The sequence below is a fragment of the Labeo rohita genome, chromosome 21 (genome assembly GCF_022985175.1).
Source record: "Labeo rohita strain BAU-BD-2019 chromosome 21, IGBB_LRoh.1.0, whole genome shotgun sequence".
In the NCBI taxonomy this organism is placed as follows: Eukaryota; Metazoa; Chordata; class Actinopteri; order Cypriniformes; family Cyprinidae; genus Labeo; species Labeo rohita.
The window spans coordinates 222764-244590 of NC_066889.1; the positions used below are offsets into that span (position 1 = coordinate 222764).

The window sequence follows — 21827 nt, forward strand, 5'->3', positions numbered from 1 at the left end:
CACAGCGTCTGCTGGACCACACCAGCATCATCACACTGCTTCACTCTCCTCTGTAACGACGGGAGTAAGTGTTTGCCTGTTAGTCGGTGTGTTTCAGGATTGATTCCAGCAGCTCTCAATAGCCGTCTGTTCAGACTGATGAGCCAGATGGGTTTGGAATACAACTGCCAAAAAACTAAAATCCAAATATTTTTTGTAAACTATTCCAACTATTTTACAAAATATTAAGTTGTCAACACCTTTTCCCCATGAAATACAATGTTCTTCAAAAGAACAAATTACTGATTTACAGCCCTTAAAACGCAGGGCAATCCCCAGCAGTCGAGTTCAGTTGTAACTTTGTGTGTTTCTGTACTATAATCTCAGACTAGAACAGAACTGTCACTGTGTTGCACCTGATGGCTCCTCCTCCTCTATAGAGTGTAGCTCCGCCCCTGTCTGGAATCAACCAATTACAGAATACAACTAGAATAAAAGTCTAATTAAAATGTAACCTTGGTACAGGTGTGTGTTTATGCACAACTATGTTTGTCTACAAAACTCATTTCAAGAACTTAAGCAGAAGTCAAACAACAGATTAAAGAACTCAGAAGCCTTTATATCAAAAGATTAAAATTCAGTGACGTGTGTCCAGACTTTTCTCTCCAAAAAAATCTCTCTCTCTCTCTCTATATATATACATATTTATAAAGAAATAAAATAAACACACACAGTGCTGAATGGTAACCAGTTACATGTAATCTGGATTACAAAATCGGATTACAAAAATGAAGTACTTGTAATTAGATTATATTACATTTTAAAATAATCAAAATGGAGTTACTGTTTAATTACATATTATTCACATGGTCACATGAAGAAAAACGGGTAAAATATTACATATTTTATTTGATTGTTGTCATTTAAAAAAATAATAATTAAATGAACCGCGCTCTGTGAAGCTTTGATATAATTTTTTAATGCGCATCATGATGAATGAGGATGTACTGGAATGGAAATAGAATATATTGTCATTTTATTTGTGTATTTATATGTCGATATGGTACAAGATTATCCTGTTTAAATCAGTGTGATAAATTCGGTCAAACGTAATCTAAAAGCAGTCTGATTGTATTACCTGAAAAGAATAATGTAATGGATTAAGTTACTAACAACAATCATTATCATGTCATTTAAATCAGCAACAGACTACAGTTTGTCAGTAATGTGATGTATCCAGCACTGAGTCCACAGACACACGCGGGACTTTTGCAAACGTCACGATTAAGAGCTCGGACTTTTATTTTGAAACGGTTTCGTCATCCGTAGGGGACTCGTTCTGCTCGTCAGGTTCCGCCCTATCAATAATAACACATTCATCCAGAGACAGACAGGAGGTGCTGACGGATATTCTTTAGTAACCGCTGTAACATCGCTCCTCTGAGTAATGGAGGTGAGTGAGGAGGCCGAGAGCGCGCCGCAGCAGGAGAAAAGCGCGCGCACCGCGGCTCAGAGACGCGCGGAGATCCGGAGGAGGAAACTCCTGATGAACTCGGAGGATCGAATGAATAAGATCGTGGGCTTCAGTAAGAATGAGGCGGACGGCGGCGCGGACAGATGTGAGTCTCACTGGGATTCGTCATGATGATTCACACCGCTGATCTCAGTCTCTTCATCTCGGAGTGACTGCGATTCACAAACATCCGTTCTCTCGTGTGATTCATATGTTCAGTGATCCACAGTCACACATCAAACACTGCATTCATTACACACTAGAAATACTGTCATGCTCTTATTCCACATTTCTCAGTGTTCTAAACTCTTTAATGCCAGGTGAAGATATTTTGAATGGCAGATTTTAGTCTTTTGGAGTCCACATCTAACGAACTGTAAGGCTGTAAAACAAAAGTACAGTTACACAATCACTCATGTTCATGCTCAGGTCAGGATGTAGCTGAGTTTGTTTGTCCATCATTTTTGTAGAAATTTGTCATTGCATCACTGTCTCATCAATGGATCCTCTGCAGTGAATGGGTGCCGTCAGAATGAGAGTCAGAACAGCTGATAAAAACATCACCATAATCCACACCACTCCAGTCCATCAGTTCGCATCTCGAGAAGACAAAAGCTGAAACAAATCCATCATGAAGATGATTTAAATGGATTATGAGTCTATAATAACACTTTCTCCAGTGAAAAAGTGGTCTGGTCTGAATCAGGAAAGAAATCTGCACAGATCAAGCACCGTTTACAAGCCAAAACAGAGTTAATGATGGATTTGTTTATTAATTTGTGACCCTGGAACACAAAACCAGTCATAAGAGTCATTTTCTTATCAAGAGTTGTACATATGCAAGCTGAATAAATAATGTATGAATGTATGGGTTGGATTTATGATAGGACGATATTTGGCTGAGATACAACTATCTGATGGTGCAAAAAAATCAAAATATTGAGAAAATCACCTTTAAAGTTGTTCAGATCAGGTTCTTAGCAATGCATATTATTAATCCAAAATTTAATTTTAATATATTTACAGCAGGAAATTTACTAAATGTCTTCATGGAACATGATCTTTACTTAATATCCTAATGATTTTTGGCATAAAAGAAAAAAATATTGTTGACCCATACAATGTATTTTTGGCTATTGCTACAGATATACCTGTGCTACTTAAGACTGGTTTTGTGCTCCAGGGTCACATCTGTGGATTATTGTGATGTTTTTATCAGCAGTTTGGACTGTCATTCTGACGGCACCCATTCACTGCAGAGGATTCACTGGTGAGACGGTGATGCAATGACAAATTTCGACAAATCTGATAAAGAAATAAACGATGTTCTGACGGTGAGCAGACTCTCTCATGATCTCCAAGTCTGTGTTTGTGTTTGACAGCAGCCAGAGTCCTGGAGCCGCGGTTCCACCTGGATCTGGATCGTAACGAGCCCTGGTCCTCCTCGTCCTCCTCTAAGAGACTGTCTCCGCTGGTGTCTGAGTCTGTGGGGAGCGTCTCGGACGCGTCGGAGCGGAGCGGCGGCGGTGAGGCGGCGGGTGAGGACGAAGTGTCTCGCGGTGTCCGGCAGAGGCCGCGCGGGGAGCTGGCGTCAGACGAGCGCTCGTCGTCTCCTCGCAGGGGTTTGCAGAAGTACCTGTCCCGCTTCGACGACGCCATGAAGCTGCGAGGACAACTGTCCGCCGAGAAGACGGCTCAGGACGGCGGCGGCGGCGGGGAGGCGGAGGAGCTGGACTCGTTCCGTCTCTTCCGGCTGGTCGGCAGCGTCGCTCTGGCCGTGTTCGTGCGCGTCTTTGTGTGCCAGTATCTGGTGAGTGCTGCGCAGACGCAGACGTGTGTGATTCTGCTCATCCAGAGCTCTTCTTAACACCTTTACTTGTGTTTCTGCAGTCCATCTTCGCACCGTTCCTCACTCTGGAGCTGGGATTCATGGGATTGCATAAATATTTCCCAAAGGTTTGTCTCTGTTTTGACACTGATCAAGTAAGTGAAGCTGTAATGCACTTTCCACAGATGGTAGTAATTATTGTGCAATACCATATTCACAGTGAACTGACTGCAGGTTGAATATGCTTCAGACCTCAATGTGACGTTTACAAACATTCAAACAGGGCTCCACGCTTACTTTTATACGAGCACTTGTGCACCTAACTTAAATGTAGGAGCACAGTTAAAACTCTATTCGAAGTAGCCTGTGTCATCTTAGAAAATATATATATTTTATAAGCTTTTTAACATTTCTGTTTAAAACAACAGAACAAGTAGAATAAGAATAAGATACCAATCAAATGAAATCAGCTAAATGAATTTGTTTTACAGAGGTGCACAGAAGTGTCTTGTAGGTGTATTTTCTTGTTTAATGAAGCTCAGAGGGGCATGAGTGCAATCAAATTCATAAACTTATGTTCAGATTAATGTTTTAAATATAACATTTTGAATATAGAAATAATAAATGAATAAATTAAGTAACTGAAAAGAGACTTTAAAAATGAAACTAAAACTGCCAGTAGGTGGCGGCAAGTCACTGATTTAAATACTGAATCATTCATTCGAACAGCTGATTCATTCAGGAATAAAGCAAGTGTCTGTCTTTATCAGGGGTGCTCAACCCTGTTCCTGAAGATCGACCTTCCTGCAGAGTTCAGCTCCAACCCTGATCAAACACACCTGAACCAGCTCATTAGGATCTGAAGGAGCACTTGATCATTACAGACAGGTGTGTTTGATCAGGGTTGGAGCTGAACTCTGCAGGAAGGTCCATCTCCAGGAACAGGGTTGAGCAGCCCTGGTCTTTATGAATGGGAAACTGAATCATTGACTCGGATTCGATTAAAAACGCACGTTCATTCATAAAGGAAACAGCGCTGTGTGTGAATGGAGATGTGCAGAGGCTCGGTTGTGACTTGTTTCAAACTATTTTTGACGAAATAGAGCAAAATCAGGCAGTAGTGTTACAGTCAGACAGTGTGAGTCACTTCATATGAACTTTTTGTTTATTGATCTGTTGTGTTAAATCATCATCTCATTTACAAAATAATTAAAAGCTGTCACTCATCTTAGTTCATGGTGATCTCACAAAGTTCCATTATAATGAATGAAGCTCTCTACACGGCACAATCAATCTCTTATTTACACGTTGTGTATGAGAGGATTGGTGAGAGATGTGTGTGATTCATTACTCAATGCTGCAAAAACAGGTAGAAACCCTCAGCGCAAACACAAATGATTCGCACTCATGCTCCGAAATATTTTTCATAGTCGCACGCAGTAGTTTTCATTCACAAATACGACTGAAATGGTCCCAGCACTGTAGAGCCCTGACAAAATGTGCTGTCTATATGAGTGTCAGTGTGCAGGATATTGTATTTAACAGTATTTTGTGTGTGTGTGTGTGTCGTCGTGTTCTTCAGGTGGAGAAGAAGAGCCAGACGACGATGCTGACGGCGGCGCTCCTGCTGTCTGGAATCCCCGCGGAGGTCATCAGCCGCTCCATGGACACCTACAGGAAGATGAGCGACGTCTTCTCCGACCTCTGCGTCTACTTCTTCACCTTCATCATGTGTCACGAGCTGCTGCTTCTCTTCGGCTCCGACATGTCCTGAGGACAGAACATGTCGGAGAGACTGACGACGACACGCTCGTTCTCTTCTTCCGTTACCCGTCGGGCCGTGAGCGCTGTGAGACTGACGTCCGTCGCTTTGCGGCAATTCCTGCATCTCAGCCGACATTTTATTCCTCATTTTAACGTCCTCCTCAGTGTTTTCGATCTTATTTCACGTCATCAGTTAGAGATGGTGCGAGTTTGTGTTGACCGCTGTGAAACTAGTGAAGGTCTGAGCAGAGAGCGTTGATGCTCTTATATCTTGTATATTTCATATTTCACACCAAAATCCAAAGAAAATCAAGCCTGTTTTTTTTGCACCATTAAGCAACAGTTCAGCTGAAAATGAAAATGAGCTCACCTTCAGTTCATCCAAGATTAGGATGAGTCTGTTTGTTCATCAGATTTGTAGAAATGTGTCGTTTGATCACCGTCTCACCGTTAGATCCTCTGCAGTGAATGGGTGCCGTCAGAATGAGAGTCCAAACAGCTGATAAAAACATCACCATAATCCACAAATAATGAACAAATCCATCATTAACTCTGTTTTGGCTTGTAAACGGTGCTTGATCTGTGCAGATTTCTCTCCTGATTCAGACCAGACCACTTTTTCACTGGAGAAAGTGTTATTATGGATTACAGACTCATAATCCATTTAAATCATCTTCATGATGGATTTGTTTGATCTTTTGTCTTCTCAAGATGTGAACTGATGGACTGGAGTGGTGTGGATTACTTGTGGATTATGGTGATGTTTTTATCAGCTGTTCTGACTCTCATTCTGACGGCACCCATTCACCACAGAGGATCCATTAGTGAGACAGTGATGGAATGACACGTTTCTACAGATCTGATGAACAAACAAACTCATGCTAATCTGGTGAGGATGAGCACATGTTCATTTTTAGCTGAACTGTTCCTTTCATTTATTTTAGTTCATTCTCATCCGTCTGAAATGAATCTCAACAGCTGTTCTTCTTGTTTCTTTAATGTTGGAGTGGAATATGACGCAGGGTTCATGAGTTTCTCTCTTTTGTTGTTTGTCCAACAGTGACTCAGTCGGATCAACAAAACCAGCCTAATCTTACTAGATTTGTTAAAGAAGTCTTGAGTTGATCACTAACGGGACCCCAGATTCTCCTCACGGACTGTTTTGTGTTTCTAATTGTTTTCTGTAACTCTTTCCAGGCTGTGTTTCTGATCATCGTGGCGAGTGTTTCTGTATTTAGAGGCGTCAGTGTTGTACAGCTGCTCGTGTGTTTTGAGTTTACCAGACGTTGTTCGTGCTGCTCTGCATGGTTTGTGATCTGTTGATTTCTGTTTAATTTAATGTGAAGGCCGTTACGTTCTGTTGCTTTGGACGGGAGATTAATGATTTGTAATCGATCCTCCAGTAGTGAGTTGTTTCTGATCATGTTTATATAATGCTGTAAAACTGATATCTAATGTATGTCAGTGTTTTTGTTGCTCTCAGTAATCTGAGATGAGGTATGAACTCTGACACATGGCTGCGTGTGCCGGTAATAATATCTTTGATTATGTGCCGGTCGGAGGGGGAAGCTACTGCTAAAACAATAAACATCAGTGTGTCCTTCTGACTGATCCGTGTGTCTGTGAACATCAACACAAGCAGAGGAACGTCAGGTCAAATGCTTGCTTGGTGATCTTTATTTATTGTCTTTTTTCTCTCACACACATATGTTAGTAATCAGCCTACATTAGGCATCATTCAAAAGCTTAAACACTCAGTTCTGAACTCGTGTCAGTTCTGAAATCATATCTCGTGAGTCCTGCTTTAAATCATTTGATCAGGCTCCTCCCCTAGTGGGTGTGTCAAGTGTCATATTACAGAATTTACCACTGTTTTATCATCAAAATTTCTCTAGTCTTGTCAAAACACGTATGATTAGAAAGCTCAATGTCTCAAGATTTCATATTTGGGCTGTTCTGTGATAAAAGTAATATTGTGACAGAAATTGAAGTTTGTGATTGGAAAATGCATTAATAAAATGAAGTTTGGGTGTCCCCGGTGGCTATTTTTGATATAGCATCTAAATAAATTCTCAGAGGAACTTTTTTATAATGTCAACTTCAAATTTGGAGCGTAGCTTAGTTTGACATATGGCTTCCAGTTTATGGCAGATTTATTAAGTGTTTTTCTTTTCCACTAGTAAAACTGAATTCCTGATATTAAAAAATGTGAAATCACTCTTGGGAATGTAAATTCTTGAAATTAAAAAAGTGAATTTCAACTAGTTAACAACACAATTATTGATATCAAACTAATTGGCTAAGTTAGTTTGTATATGTGAAATTTCAGCTACTTAGAAATTCATTTTTGATACATGTAACTGAATTTAAATGCCACTATATTGTGATATTTAGCTAGGAAACATACAGTTACTGATATCGATAATGATGATCTTTACTATTTAAAATCCTTCGATGATACTAGTGAAAATGTAGTTGCTGATATGACATTTATGTAATACCCCAACAAAAAATACTGTCTTTTGTGTTTCGCGTACAGTCACTGATGTTGGATCGACACGCAGATCAGTGAATAATAACTGCGTGTTCGTTTTTGGGTGAACTGTCCCTTTAATAAAGTCAAATAGCGGAAGTTGTCATCGCGGCGCCGGATGTGTGAGCCTCACTGTGACGAACCATGGGACGAGAGTCACGGTAAGTATTTTCATGTTTATGCAGTTTTGCTATTAAACGTTTTTATGAGGTTTTAGAGAAAATGCCAAGCATTTGTTATGAAGGTGTTATTTAAGCCTCTGCGCTGCGAGTGAAACACGATCCTGAACAGCGACGAGACTCTGAGTTTGATTGAGCTGCACGACAAACCAAACAACTAACGTTAGCTAACTAACATTAACTGCTAACTACTTTTAGAGATAACATTTTCACCAGGTTAATGGCGTGTTTATGTTTATGTTTGTTTATTATGTATGTATGTATGTATGTATGTATGTATATGTGTGTATATATATATATATATATATATATATATATATATATACATATATACATATATATATACATATATGTGTGTGTGTACTTGTTTTTGCTACATTGTGGGGACCAAATGTCCCCACAAGGATAGTAAAACCTGAAATTTTTGACATTGTGGGGACCGCAATTATTAAAAAATGATTAAAAATAGTAAATGATGTTTATCTGAAAGTGTAACGATGCAAACATGTTTTCTGTGAGGGCTAGGTTTAGGGTTAGGGTTGGGTTAGGGGATACACAATATCGTTTGGTCAGTATAAAATCTATAGAAGTCTATGGAAAGTCCCCACAATTCACAAAAACAAACGTGTGTGTGTGAGAGAGAGAATCACGAGCTGTGAATGCCTACAGCTGTATGTAAACACAAACGTAACAGAGGAAGAAAGATAATGTTGTGTCATTTATTTGTATAGCGCTCTGTGCAGTACGAACAGTTTGAAGCAGCTTCACAGAGATTAACAGGACAATAACAGTGTTAATGCTGTAAAAGGAATGAATTCTGAACCAAAACTGACTGTGTGGGTGTGTTTAAACACATGTGTGAAATCAGCGATATTACTGAATGATATGCAGTGTCGCATAAAGTAATGAGTGGTTTCGAACCGGTGTAAAGAGTGAATTTACTCCAGTTGAGCAAACGATGTAGAAAACCCCTCCTGGTCCCGCGTGTCACGTGTCGTGCGTTTGCAGGCATTACAGGAAGCGCTCCAGCTCCAGGGGCCGCTCCGGCAGCAGGTCTAAGAGCCGATCGCCGGACTCCAAGCGCTCGAAGAAGGAGGAGCGGGCCGGATCCCGAGTCCGCGAGCGCAGCAGGAGAGAGAGGTCGCGCAGCCGAGAGCGCCGCAGGTCACGCTCCAGAGACCGCAAGAGACAGAGGTCAGGCTCACACCGCACGTACGACACACGCGTCTGCTCCGCTGCGCTCCTGTGTAACCTTATCCGTGTCACCTCTCCTCACAGGCGCTCCAGGAGTCGGGACAGGAGACGCTCCCGCAGCCGAGAGCGCAGGAGGAGCAAGAGCAGGAGCCGCGGGAGGAGGTCAGCATCCGTCACACGCATCCTACACCATCAGCACGCGACCAACCCAACGCTTTCACAGTGTGTGAGCTCTGGGGCTTGTTACACTGAAAAAAATCCGGTGTAGAAACAGTTTTTATTCAAAATATGATCTTTTTTCAGTGTAGGAGGCCTCAGCGCACTTATAAGATGATTTGTAATGATTTAAAAGGAAAACAAAACATGAAAATCAAGCTGCAAGCTCAAACCATGTGTTAAATCCAAATGGCAGCTTTATATATTTATTATGTCCAAAGAATTAGGAATATTTTGGTGGGTTTTTCAAATATTGTCTTTGACAATTATGGACCTTCGCGTTCAAAAGCCTGTGATCTGATCTAACGTGAGGCTGAAATTACAGCAAGGAGAAGTCGGAGAATGGAGAGCCGCCTGCTGACAAGAAGAAGATCAAGGAGGAGAAGGAGGAGGAGAAGGCTGAAGATGTAAGTGTTTTATTCCGCTCAGCTTTTCAGACTTCTTCTTTCTTTAGATGTCGTCTTCTGAAGGCTTTTGTGATCAGAGCTCACTGCGTGTTAACCCGAGTCTTTTAGTTCAAGTTGACTGAATGAATAACCCAGTGCACCGGTTGGTTCTGCAGCAGGACTTTGACCAGAACACCCTGGAGGAGGAGATGAGGAAGCGGAAGGAGCGAGTGGAGAAATGGAGGGAGGAGCAGAGGAAGAAAGCCATGGAGAACATCGGCGAAATCAAGAAGGAGCTGGAGGAGATGAAGCAGGGGAAGAAATGGAGTCTGGAGGATGATGACGGTCAGAGAGCAGCGGTTTAGCTCTTCGCTTGTATAGGAAAACTAACTCGTATGCGTCGCACCGTTAGGAAAGTGCATGTTTGATGAAGTTTTCAGACAGAAATTACTCATTTGACTCATTTTCTTTTCGTTTTTCTAATAGGGACTTCTATAAAGTGTACATTAAAGAGCTATAAGCCATGACCTGAGCCAAACATCTACAAGCAGAATCACATCACAAACTATGATTTGAAAATCAGACAAAAAAAGTACTTCAGCTCACATTAAACACTGTTGTGTGGATGCACATATTTGATTGGCTTCGCAAAAACTGAACTATGATTGGCTTCCTCCCACGTTAGGGGCGGGACCTTCAGTAAACCAAAATAAACTCCAGCCACTGAGATTTGTTTCATTTACAGGGATTTCTGTATTCAATACAAGCGGGGAGAGTCTGCAATTATTTGTTTTTACAAATTGAAATATGGGACACAGAAGTTGACATAACTGTCGTTCGCGTGTTTGTTCAGATGATGACGAGGACACTCAAGCGCCTGTCGAGCCGGACGGAGAGGAAGAGGAGGGGGAGAAAGACAAATCGGCCGGCATAGAGGAGGAGTCACATATGGAGCAGGAGACGGGAGAGGAGCTGGACCCTCTGGACGCGTACATGGAGGAGGTCAAAGAGGAGGTCAAGAAGTTCAACATGGGCACCATGAAAGGAGGCAACGACAAGGTACTTCTAGTGCTTTTTTATACTTAGAACTGGAGGAAATTGATTCTCTCTTCTGGAGCTGCTCTTTCCTGTCCTGTAAGGATGTGTTCAGTGATCAGTGACTCCGGCTGCTCATCTGATGTTTTAATGATTTTTGGAGCCCAGTGCCCTTTCACTTTCATTATATGCAGCAGAGCTGTGTGAATCTCTTTTTGTGAATCATTTTAATTATTTATTAAATTATTCCAAATAAATGCTGATTATTGTAACGTAGCTGAAAACATGAATTGTATGTCAGCAGAAAGGCAGTGTGTCTGTGACCAAAGTGGTGACCGTCGTGAAGACGAGGAAGATGGTGCACACCACCAAGAAGAAAGGAGAGCTGATGGAGAACGACCAGGACGCCATGGAGGTACAGACACACACGCACCCATAATGCTTCACCGAGCACACGTGTGTTTCCGTGTCAGTTATTGTACAGTGCACTGCTGATGAAAGAGACATGATTCTCATGAAAATACACACGTCATATTCATACATAAACATCAGTGACGGTGATGTTACAGTATAATCATCTGTGTATTAAACTGCACTTAAAGCAGTGTTTCACGTCCAGTTCACTTCAACAAAATTTATCAGATAATGTAGTCACCCCATTGTCATCCAAGATGTTCTTGTCTGTCTTTCTTCAGTTATAAAGAAATTGTTGCTTGAGGAAAACATTCCAGGAATGTTCTCCATACAGTGGACTTCAGTGGTGCCTGCGAGTTTAAGCTTCCAAAATACAGTTTAAATGCAGCTTCAAATGACTTTAAACAATCCCAGCCGAAGAAGAAGGTCTTATATAGTAAAATGATTGTTGTTGTTTTTTTTTGTTTGTTTTTTTTTTTAGAAAATAACCAATTTATATACTTTTTAGCCTCAAAGTCTCATCTTGTGTAGCGCTGTGTGAACTCTGTATTCTGGTTTGATACAGTTAGGGGTTGTTGAATAAATTCCCATCTCATTTTCTTCTCCAACTTCAAAATCGTCCTAAGTCGCTGTTTTACTTTTTTTGTAAAGGGCATTTGATCTTCTTTGCACATTCACTTTGTAAACACTGGGTCGGTACGTCTGCAGCGATGTAGGATGATTTTGAAGTTGGAGGAGAATTAGATGAGAGTTTTCGACACACCATAACTGTCTTGAACCGGAATACACAGAGTTCATCCAGAGATGAGCATTTGAGCTTAAAACATTTATAAATTCTGACCCTGGACCAAAAAAAAGTCACAAGTGTAAATTTTTCAAAAGTGAGATCACCCTGAAATCACCCGAAAGCCGAATAAATAACCCTTACACTGATGTATGGTTTGTTATGATGGGACAAGATTTGGCCGATATACAGCTATTTGAAAATCTGGAATCTGAGGGTTCAAAAAAAAAAAAAAATCTAAATATTGAGAAAAATCACCTTGAAAGTTTGTCCAAATGCATATTACTAATCAAAATTAGGTTTTTATATTTATGGTAGAAAAATTACAAAATATCTTCATGGAACATGATCTTTACTTTTTTGGCACAATTTTTTTTTAGCTGTTGCTACAAATATACCTTTTTTTTTTTTTTTTTTTTTTTTTTTTTTTTTATATAACCAATCATTTTACTAGATAAGGCCCTTCGTCCTCAGGTGGGATCGTTTAGAGCCCTTTAAACTACATTTTGGAAGTTCAAACTTGCGGGCACCATAGAAGTCCATTATATGGAGAAAAATCCTGAAATGTTTTCCTCAAAAAAACATAATTTCTTTAAGACACAAATGCATGACAAGAGGGTGAGTACATTATCTTAACGTTTTTGTTCTGGAAGTGAACTAATCCTTTAGATACACAGTAATCACACACTCCTCACATATCACACGCGTACACTTCAGTAAGCTGACTTACAGTAAACTCATTTACATGCCGATGGAATCAGGTAAATGACAAAAAGAAAGTTATTCTTAAGCTGTTTACGACTTCACGTTGTTAAAGGAAGATGCGTTAAAGAATTTATCATCCTAAGCTTAGTCACTTAAAAACAACATTCACATGTTGAGCACATTCAAATGTGCTCATTGTTTTAGCATTTCAGAAAAAAAAAATGTTTAAAGAGATTTTGTTTGCAGTAATGAGCATTAGGAGAAAATATCGTGGAATATATCGAAAATATATTATATTTTACCAATATAAAAATTGAGTATTTTATTTGTGTCATTCATTATTAATTTGAGGACTTTAAATTCACTGGATCGATGTATTATATTCACAAACCAGAGTCTGGAGGTTTTTATTAGCCAGGAAAGTTTACTATTGAGTTCAGCTGAAACTCGACTGACATGAATAACAGATCAAGAAAGAAGCGCACGTGAGAGATCAGATGCTTCAATACAAACGTGTGTTTCCGTGTGTGTGTAGTATTCGTCAGAGGAAGAGGAAGTGGACTTGCAGACGGCCCTCACAGGCTTCCAGACGAAGCAGAGGAAAGTTCTGGAGCCCGTCGATCATCAGAAGATCGAATACGAATCCTTCCGCAAGAACTTCTATGTGGAAGTGCCGGAGCTGGCCAGGATGACGACCGAAGGTACAGCAAACCCCGTCTGATCGTATTCGTGAAGTTCCCTGTGATTGTGTTCATTATCTCAGTGATCCGCTCGTCTGATGATGATCGTGTCCGCTGTGTTCCAGAGGTGAACGAGTACCGTCTGGAGCTGGAGGGAATCACCGTCAAAGGCAAAGGATGTCCGAAGCCCATCAAGACGTGGGTGCAGTGCGGGATATCCATGAAAGTGTTGAACGCGCTGAAGAAGTGAGTACGAGCGTGTTCAGGTCTGCGTCAGACGGTCACGAGAGAATGAATGCTTTTCTAATTCCTCTCTTTCTCTTTCCCAGACACAACTATGAGAAGCCGACCCCGATCCAGACTCAGGCCATACCGGCCATCATGTCGGGACGCGACCTCATCGGCATCGCCAAAACAGGAAGCGGGAAGACCATCGCCTTCCTGCTGCCCATGTTTCGCCACATATTAGACCAGCGGCCGCTAGGAGAGGGAGAAGGGCCCATCTGTGAGTATCGTCGTGATCATCAGTTCTCACCTCTAGCGCCGTCAGAGGAAGCAGGTGTGTAACGTCTGTCTTTCTCTCCGTCAGCCGTGATCATGACCCCGACGCGAGAGCTGGCGCTGCAGATCACCAAAGAGTGCAAGAAGTTCTCCAAGTCTCTGGGTCTGCGTGTGGTGTGCGTGTACGGCGGCACCGGCATCAGCGAGCAGGTCTGTGAGTCCGCAGCGCTTCATTTCACCTCATACGCCGAATCTGCTCTAACCGCGCGTTTGTCCCGCAGATCGCCGAGCTGAAGCGCGGAGCGGAAATCATCGTCTGCACACCTGGACGCATGATCGACATGTTAGGGGCCAACAACGGTAAGTGTGTACAGCAGGTGTGTTCAACACACGCATTCGTCAGCTACAGCTTCCTGTTCTCTGCGAAGGAACGTTCTGGGTTCAGTTCAGCATCTGTGGCACAAGGTTATTAGATTTTGCTAAAACCGTTATAAAAAAAAAAACATTTTTTTAACATATATTTTAAAATAAATGCCATCTGAAATAAAATATATATTTAAAAAAAATTAACTTGATTTATTTACAGTAGTTAAAATTTTCATTTAGTTTTACATTTCTCATTTTCGTTCAGTTTATCTTAATGTACTAAAATAACCCAAACAGAAAATGATTAAAAGCTAAGCAGACATTTTTGAAAACAACGAAACTCAATAAATATGGCAAAAGCACACACAAAAATGTCTAAAACTAACTAAAATGAACATGATGGCAAGAATTCTAAAAATACAATCTTACTCAAAATATTCACAAAAACTATAATATCATGATATAACATCAGTTTACACAATTGCACTTATGCTAACAGTTTTAATTTGTAAGTAAACAGGCCATCAAGTAATTAAAAGTGGAAATCTGTAGCTTTTATTTTCATTAAAGCGGGGCTGTCCAACCCTGTTCCTGGAGATGGACCTTCCTGCAGAGTTCAGCTCCAACCCTGATCAAACACACCTGTCTGTAATGATCCAGTGCTCCTTCAGATCCTAATGAGCTGGTTCAGGTGTGTTTGATCAGGGTTGGAGCTGAACTCTGCAGGAAGGTCGATCTCCAGAAAGCATAATTAAAGCGTTACTCAGTACAGAATGTTTTTTTTTTTTAGCACAGCTTTAATCATTCTCACCAGTTCTGTGCTTGTAATTAACATAGATGAACAGCAAATCAATCATTTGTGATCTGTTCCTGTAGCTCAAACAGTAAAGCAACAGAAAGTGGAGTAGAAATGTGACCCTGGACCACAAAACCAGTCTTAAGTGTCGCAGGTATATTTGTAGCAGTAGCCAACAATACATTGTAGGGGTCAAAATGATCAATTTTTGTTTTATGCCAAAAATCATTAGGATATTAAGTAAAGATCATGTTCCATGAAGATATTTAGTAAATTCTCTACTGGAAATATATCCAAAATTAATTTTTGATTAGTAGCATGCATTGCTAAAAACTTCATTTGGATAAATTTTAAAGGTGATTTTCTCAATATTCTGAATTTTTTTGCACCCTCAGATTCCAGATTTTCTAATAGTTGTATCTCGGACAAATATTGTCCTATCCTAACAAACCATACATCAATGGAAAGCTTTTTTATTCAGCTTTCAGATGGCAATGCACACAACAAAATGACTAAAACTTTAACTAAAATTAACATGAAGGCAGGAATTTAAAAAATAAAATTGGATTTAAAATACGAACAAGAACTGTAATATCACGCATAATGTCAGTTTACACAATTGCACTAATGCTAACAATCTTATACTGGCAGTAAATAGGCCATCAAGTGTTTAAAAGCAGAAATGTGTAACTTCTTTTTTTTTTTTTTTTTTTTTTTTTTTCATTAAACCATTAATTCTTCCATACAGAAATGTTTTTTAGCACCGCTTTACTCATTCTCACAAGTCGGTCCTGTAGCTCAAACAGTAGAGCACAGATGCTGTTGATCGTAGTGTTTTGAACCTGGAACGGTCCTGAAGCTCCAGACTACTGTACGAAATGCATGAATGTCAGCATAAGCCCCAGAATGCAGTGCAGGGACGTTGAGGGCTGTGATGTGAAGCGCTGTAGAGCAGGAGTGGATGTGCCGTGTGTTTCCACACATGCGAGGTAATCTCTAATATGTTTCCTCCGTAGGTCACTCGTCAGGCGGCTTCAGCTCAGTTAATGTATGATGTGGCTCTTATGAATTTTACAGGTTCTCCGTGAGCCTCTGATGGTACGCAAGTTAGTCCAGTCCTGCGTGAGGGACTCCGTCAGTTCAGCCACTGCTGTAGTGATTGAACGCACGTCATGTTTGCTTTGAGCTGCTAGTACATGTTGCTGTCTGCGGTATTCCTTCTGCTAAACGTGTTGATGTTGTGTCGCTCAGGTCGCGTGACCAATCTGCGCAGAGTCACGTACGTGGTGATGGACGAGGCCGACCGCATGTTCGACATGGGCTTTGAACCGCAGGTCAGTCTCTCTCTCCTCTGACACTACTGAGACCGTTCATGTACGATTCAGTGCTGATTTCAGATCTGTCATCAAGCAGTTTTTCAGGTTTTCACTGTTTCCTCATTCAAATAGAGCGGAGTTACAGAACGCAGAAGAACTATGTCACATTGCATTCTGGGTAGACCTATTTTAGGATACACTACAGAACACGTGCTGACAAGCACAGAACACACACACACACACAGAAACACAAATTGACAACGCTGATTACATTTTCATTCATGCTCTTTGAGAAACACTTGATATGGAAGTCTGTTTCCACCACTGCAGTGATCATCACTGACCTGTGTTTGTATGTTTTCATTAATGCTAATTCCAGTCATCGTCCTAAAGCCTCACTATAATTCTGAATGTGTGTGAAATGCACCGTGACACAGGTAGCAGCTGCTTCACTCGTGCAGGACCAACTCTGCTCTTCTCGAACAGAGAAACACAGAAATCCGCTCATTCACAGTGCTTTTTTGTTGACTTTATTATCACATTCTCTATGTGGCGGCCATAAACGGTACGTGTTTGTTTCAGGTGATGCGTATCGTGGATAACGTCAGGCCCGACCGTCAGACCGTCATGTTTTCGGCCACGTTTCCGCGCACGATGGAGGCTCTGGCGCGCAGGATCCTGTCCAAACCCATCGAGGTGCAGGTGGGCGGCAGGAGCGTCGTGTGTTCCGACGTCGAGCAGCACGTGGTGAGTTTCAGACTGACGTCCTTGTTCAGTCGCTCGTTTGCACTGTTTGACACTGTAAGACTTTTCGACAGGTCAGTGTGGGTGATGATGCTGGAAAACTTCATGCAAATGCAAACTATTTCCATGAGAGCAAACAGATAGAAATGCTTTTGGAAAGCTGTTGTCGCAATGCTGTTAATGATGACAAAAGTTATAAAAAATACCAAATGAATCCAACACGATTTTTCAGCTACAGAAGTTAACAATTCAGTGCTCTGAAAAACTGGGTAAGAGTAAATAAAGACATGATTCAGCAAGCTTTTAAGCTGCAATGATCTGCCCTTAATGATTAGCGTGATTGCTTTTATGTAAAATACAATATGTATACACTACCGGTCAGGAGTAATGAAGATTTGCTGATGTTCTGTAAAAAGTCTCTTCTGCTCACCAAAGCTGCATTTATTTGAGCAAAACTACAGTAAAAACAGTGAAGAAACAGTTTTCTATGTGAATATCTGTTAAACTATAATTGATTCCTGTGATGCGCAGCTGAATTTTCAGCATCATTACTCCAGTCTTCAGTGTCACACGATCCTTCAGAAATCATTCTAATATGCTGATTAAAAAAAAAATCTTCATTAATCCACGTTTGAGTGGTAGTGAATGTTTCATCTAGACTGACGCTAGCGCACAGTTGTCTAAAGCTCAGGCTGTGATTTCTGACAGATTGTGATCGAGGAGGAGAAGAAGTTCCTGAAGCTGCTGGAGATTCTGGGTCACTATCAGGAGAAGGGCTCCGTCATCATCTTCGTGGACAAGCAGGAGCACGCCGACGGCCTCCTCAAAGACCTGATGAAGGCCTCGTACCCCTGCATGTCCCTGCACGGAGGCATCGATCAGTACGACAGGGACAGCATCATCAACGACTTCAAGAACGGCGCGTGTCGTCTGCTGGTGGCCACGTCGGTGGCGGCGCGAGGTCTGGACGTCAAGCAGCTCATCCTGGTGGTCAATTACAGCTGCCCCAACCACTACGAGGACTACGTGCACCGCGCCGGACGCACGGGACGAGCCGGAAACAAGGTGAGCGAGCAGATCCGGGTCAGGGCGATCACGTGATCGTGTGTAGGCGAGCGCTCACGTGTGTTTGTCGTGTGTTGTAGGGTTACGCGTACACCTTCATCACTGAAGAACAGGCCCGCTACGCCGGAGACATCATCAAAGCGCTGGAGCTGTCCGGATCGGCCGTCCCGTCGGAGCTCGAGCTGCTCTGGACCAACTTCAAAGAGCAGCAGAAAGCCGTAAGAACACCTGCACTTCCTGTGCTCGTGTGATAGAGTCCAACACGTCACACGACACATTTAGAGGAAACTACATGTTTCCACATCAGAATAAAAAAAATTGTGGTCTCATGATTCAGACTCTTTTCCTTGTAATTTCTCAGAAACAAAACAATATTGTGAGATGTAAACTTCTGAATTCAGAATTGTTCTCACAGTTGTGAGTTTGTCTAACAACTGGAATCTTCTCAGATTTGGAAGTTTATATCACAGTTTCTTTTTCAGAATTACGAGAAAATTCGAGTGGCGGAAAAAAGACTGATTTGTTAGATCAGAAGACACACAGAGGTGTGAGGCACTCGGGTCACATGTTGTTGTTGAGTGATGTTGTGTGCCGTTGCTCCCGCAGGAAGGGAAGAGCATCAAGAGCAGCAGCGGATTCTCCGGGAAGGGCTTCAAGTTCGATGAGACTGAACATGCTCTGGCTAACGAGAGGAAGAAGCTGCAGAAGGCTGCGTTAGGCCTGCACGACTCTGACGACGAGGATCCGGCTCTGGACGTGAGTCAACACCGATCACAGCCATTCATCTCATCAGATCATCATATTCTCACAGAAACATCCGTCGGTGCTAATGTGGCCACGGCAGCTCAAACAAACACAGCGGCACTTCACTGTGTTTCAGCAACAGTCCGACACTCATAAAACAGCATCACAACACACACACACACACACATCACAGGAGAGAAACAACAGACTATAAGCGACTAGAGAGTGTAGAATAATCTGACACTGCTGTATTTACTGACGTCATGAGCGAAAGAGACTGAAACTGACTGAAGAACACGATCAGAGGCAACAGACACCTGGATCTCTCTCAGACGTCCAGATGAATTTAATAGAGTCGCTTCCTCTAATGTTTGATAATGTGAAAGTGAGCTATACCTCGGATCATTTTTACACAACAGGAAAAACTAATTTGTCAGATTTAGACTTTTTCTATTGGCATAAGTAAAAATACACTTGCAAATATTGTTGAAACGCACATTGACCAGGATCATTACTGACTGTGATGGTAAAAATGACTACATTTACATGAATGCATTTAGCTGATGCTTAATAACACGTGAATTCTGTCGTGTGTCTGCAGATCGACGAGCAGATCGAGAGCATGTTCAACTCCAAGAAGCGTGTGAAGGATTTCTCGGCTCCTGGAGGCGCAGCGGGAGCGTCTGCGGTCGGCGTGAGCGGATCCGTGACCGCCGTGTCCGGTCTGAGCGGCCTGAGCGCTCCATCTGCCGGAAACATCCAGAAACTGGAGATCGCCAAGAAACTGGCCCTCAAGATTCAGGCGCAGAAGAACCTCGGCGCAGAGGCTCAGGTCAGAGTTCACCTGTCACGCTGCTGTCATTCTAGTTGTGTTTTCTTACATAAAGTGTCTAATAAAAACAGAGTAAATGATTTAGGTCACTGATTTAATTGCTGAATCATTAATTCATTTGATTCATTCAAACAGCTGATTCATTCAGCATTAAAGCAAGTGTTTATGAATGGGAAATTGAATCATTGACTCACTAGATTTGTTTAAAAACACACGTTCATTCATAAAGGAAACGGCGCTGCGTTTGAATGGAGATGTGCAGCGGCTCAGTTCTGACTCGTTTCAAACTATTTTTGCAAAATCAGGCAATAGTGTTACAGTCAGACAATGTGAGTCACTTCATATGAACTTCTTGTTTATTGAACTGTTGTGTTAAATCATCTTGTTTACAAAATCATTAGAAGCTGTCATTCATCTTAGTTCATGGTGATCTGACATTAAGTTCCATTATAATCAACAAATGTCTTATTTACACTGTCTCTACACGTTGTGTATGAGAGGATTGGTGAGAGATGTGTGTGATTCATTACTCAATGCTGCAGAAACACAGAGAAACCTTTGAATCTCCCCTCAGCACAAACACAAATACACTGATGGGGTCAGTCGCACTGATGCTCCGAAATATTTTTCATAGCGCAGTAGTTTTCATTCACAAATGCCACTGAATCGCACTGTAGAGCCCTGCATCATCTCATATATGGAATCTATAAATGATGAACATCACAGCGAACGCTTCCGTCTGTCATATGAACTGTGTGCCGTTTGGTCTCAGGATGTGATGCAGCAGGCCACGAACGCCATCCTGCGCGGCGGGACGATGATCGCGCCCTCCGTCTCGGCCAAGACCATCGCAGAGCAGCAGGCGGAGAAGATCAACGCCAAGCTCAACTACACGCCCGTGGAGAAGCTGGAGGAGGAGCGGCAGGCCGCCGAAGCCGCGGAGACCGTCAAGAGATACGAGGAGGAGCTGGAGATCAACGACTTCCCTCAGGTCACACGCAAAACACCACAGAAATGACCAAGAAATGAGTCGTGTTTGAACAGAGAAGATGCTGACCGCACACTGAATTCAGTCCAGACTAAAAAAAAGTCTAGCATGAGTATTTAATCATATAAACCACAAACAGCTGCACAAGCACAGTTCAGCAAAGATTCATTCACGTTTATCAACAAAAATTGACAGTTTACAACGTTTGGTTTTGCAGACGGCGAGATGGAAGGTGACGTCTAAGGAGGCTCTTCAGCGCATCGGCGAGTATTCGGAGGCGGCCATCACTATACGAGGAACCTACTTCCCACCGGGCAAAGAGCCCAAAGAGGGAGAGCGCAAGATTTACCTGGCCATCGAGAGTGAGTGCGCTCACCTGATCTGAACCGTGATGAACACAGAGTTCAAACTCAGTCCTGAAAACAGTCATTGAACAAGAACAAGATCTTTGTGTAGCTAAACCCGTCTGTTTTGTCGACAGGTGCCAATGAACTGGCCGTCCAGAAGGCGAAAGCAGAAATCACACGGCTGATCAAAGAGGAGCTCATCCGCTTGGTGAGTTCAACTATGGATTCCCTTCGGTCATCGTTTATAAATGAAGTCTGGATTCTGTGACTCAGATCTGCAGAATGTAAAGTTCAGTCTCATACTGAAGATTCACTGAATGATCTTTTCATTTGCTTTCAGCAAAACTCGTACCAGCCCACCAGCAAGAGCCGATACAAGGTTTTGTAGCCGACGGCGGAGGACAGACGACCGCTGGCGTTTCTTTCTTAATCCCACGATGCTTTGTGTTATGTGAGCTGATTCATGTATCTGGACATTTTTACCTATTGTTTCTTGTAGTTTGCGTCGATCGCGGTGAATATTTTAGAAAATTCCATTTAATTGGACGGTGAACTTCATTTGGAAATAAAGTGTTTTTTCTTGTTTCTATCCGTATGTATCTGTAATATCAGTCGCTCTGCCATAAAACACGTCAAGCGTTTTCGCACTGTTTTTACTTTTCCATTTGTGATTTGCAGCCAAATCAGTGCAGAGCTTTTACATCTAAAGTTCACCCAAAACATCAAATTTGCTGACAGTTTACTCACTCTGAGGCCATCCCAAGATGTTTAGCTTTACTTGAGACATTTGCATATCTGCTTTTTTCTTTGTAATGCAATGTGCGAGACTTCCGGTGTACGAACAGCTGGCGGTGCTCCATGATATTACAGATAAACTGCTATTTGTTATATTATTTGGACTTTCTCATAAACAAACAG

The 21827-nt window shown here is 41.9% G+C and overlaps 2 protein-coding genes across 7 annotated transcripts; both read left to right on the forward strand.

The window, feature by feature from the left end:
* The first annotated feature begins 1262 nt into the window (after positions 1–1262).
* Positions 1263–6688, forward strand: camlg (calcium modulating ligand). Of its 4 annotated transcripts, none has more exons than XM_051093853.1 (4): positions 1263–1598; positions 2878–3302; positions 3383–3475; positions 4903–6688. In XM_051093853.1, exons 1-4 carry the CDS (start codon positions 1427–1429, stop codon positions 5092–5094), a joined length of 882 nt encoding a protein of 293 aa, XP_050949810.1. In that variant the 5' UTR covers positions 1263–1426; the 3' UTR covers positions 5095–6688. The 4 variants fall into 4 exon arrangements, with proteins under 4 accessions (XP_050949810.1, XP_050949809.1, XP_050949812.1 ...); XM_051093852.1 differs by having other exon boundaries at positions 1271–1598; positions 2875–3302; XM_051093855.1 differs by having other exon boundaries at positions 1271–1598; positions 3383–3448.
* Positions 6689–7675: 987 nt separating this feature from the next.
* Positions 7676–21824, forward strand: ddx46 (DEAD (Asp-Glu-Ala-Asp) box polypeptide 46). 3 transcript variants are annotated; one of them, XM_051092737.1, is made up of 22 exons: positions 7676–7778; positions 8805–8990; positions 9075–9152; positions 9532–9613; positions 9769–9937; positions 10446–10651; positions 10929–11042; positions 13066–13231; positions 13336–13456; positions 13540–13715; positions 13800–13921; positions 13993–14071; positions 16125–16207; positions 16772–16936; positions 17642–17998; positions 18079–18216; positions 18605–18754; positions 19344–19574; positions 20347–20565; positions 20780–20924; positions 21044–21117; positions 21250–21824. In XM_051092737.1, exons 1-22 carry the CDS (start codon positions 7762–7764, stop codon positions 21295–21297), a joined length of 3126 nt encoding a protein of 1041 aa, XP_050948694.1. In that variant the 5' UTR covers positions 7676–7761; the 3' UTR covers positions 21298–21824. The 3 variants fall into 3 exon arrangements, with proteins under 3 accessions (XP_050948694.1, XP_050948695.1, XP_050948696.1); XM_051092738.1 differs by having other exon boundaries at positions 10932–11042; XM_051092739.1 differs by having other exon boundaries at positions 9772–9937.
* The last annotated feature ends 3 nt before the right edge of the window (positions 21825–21827 follow it).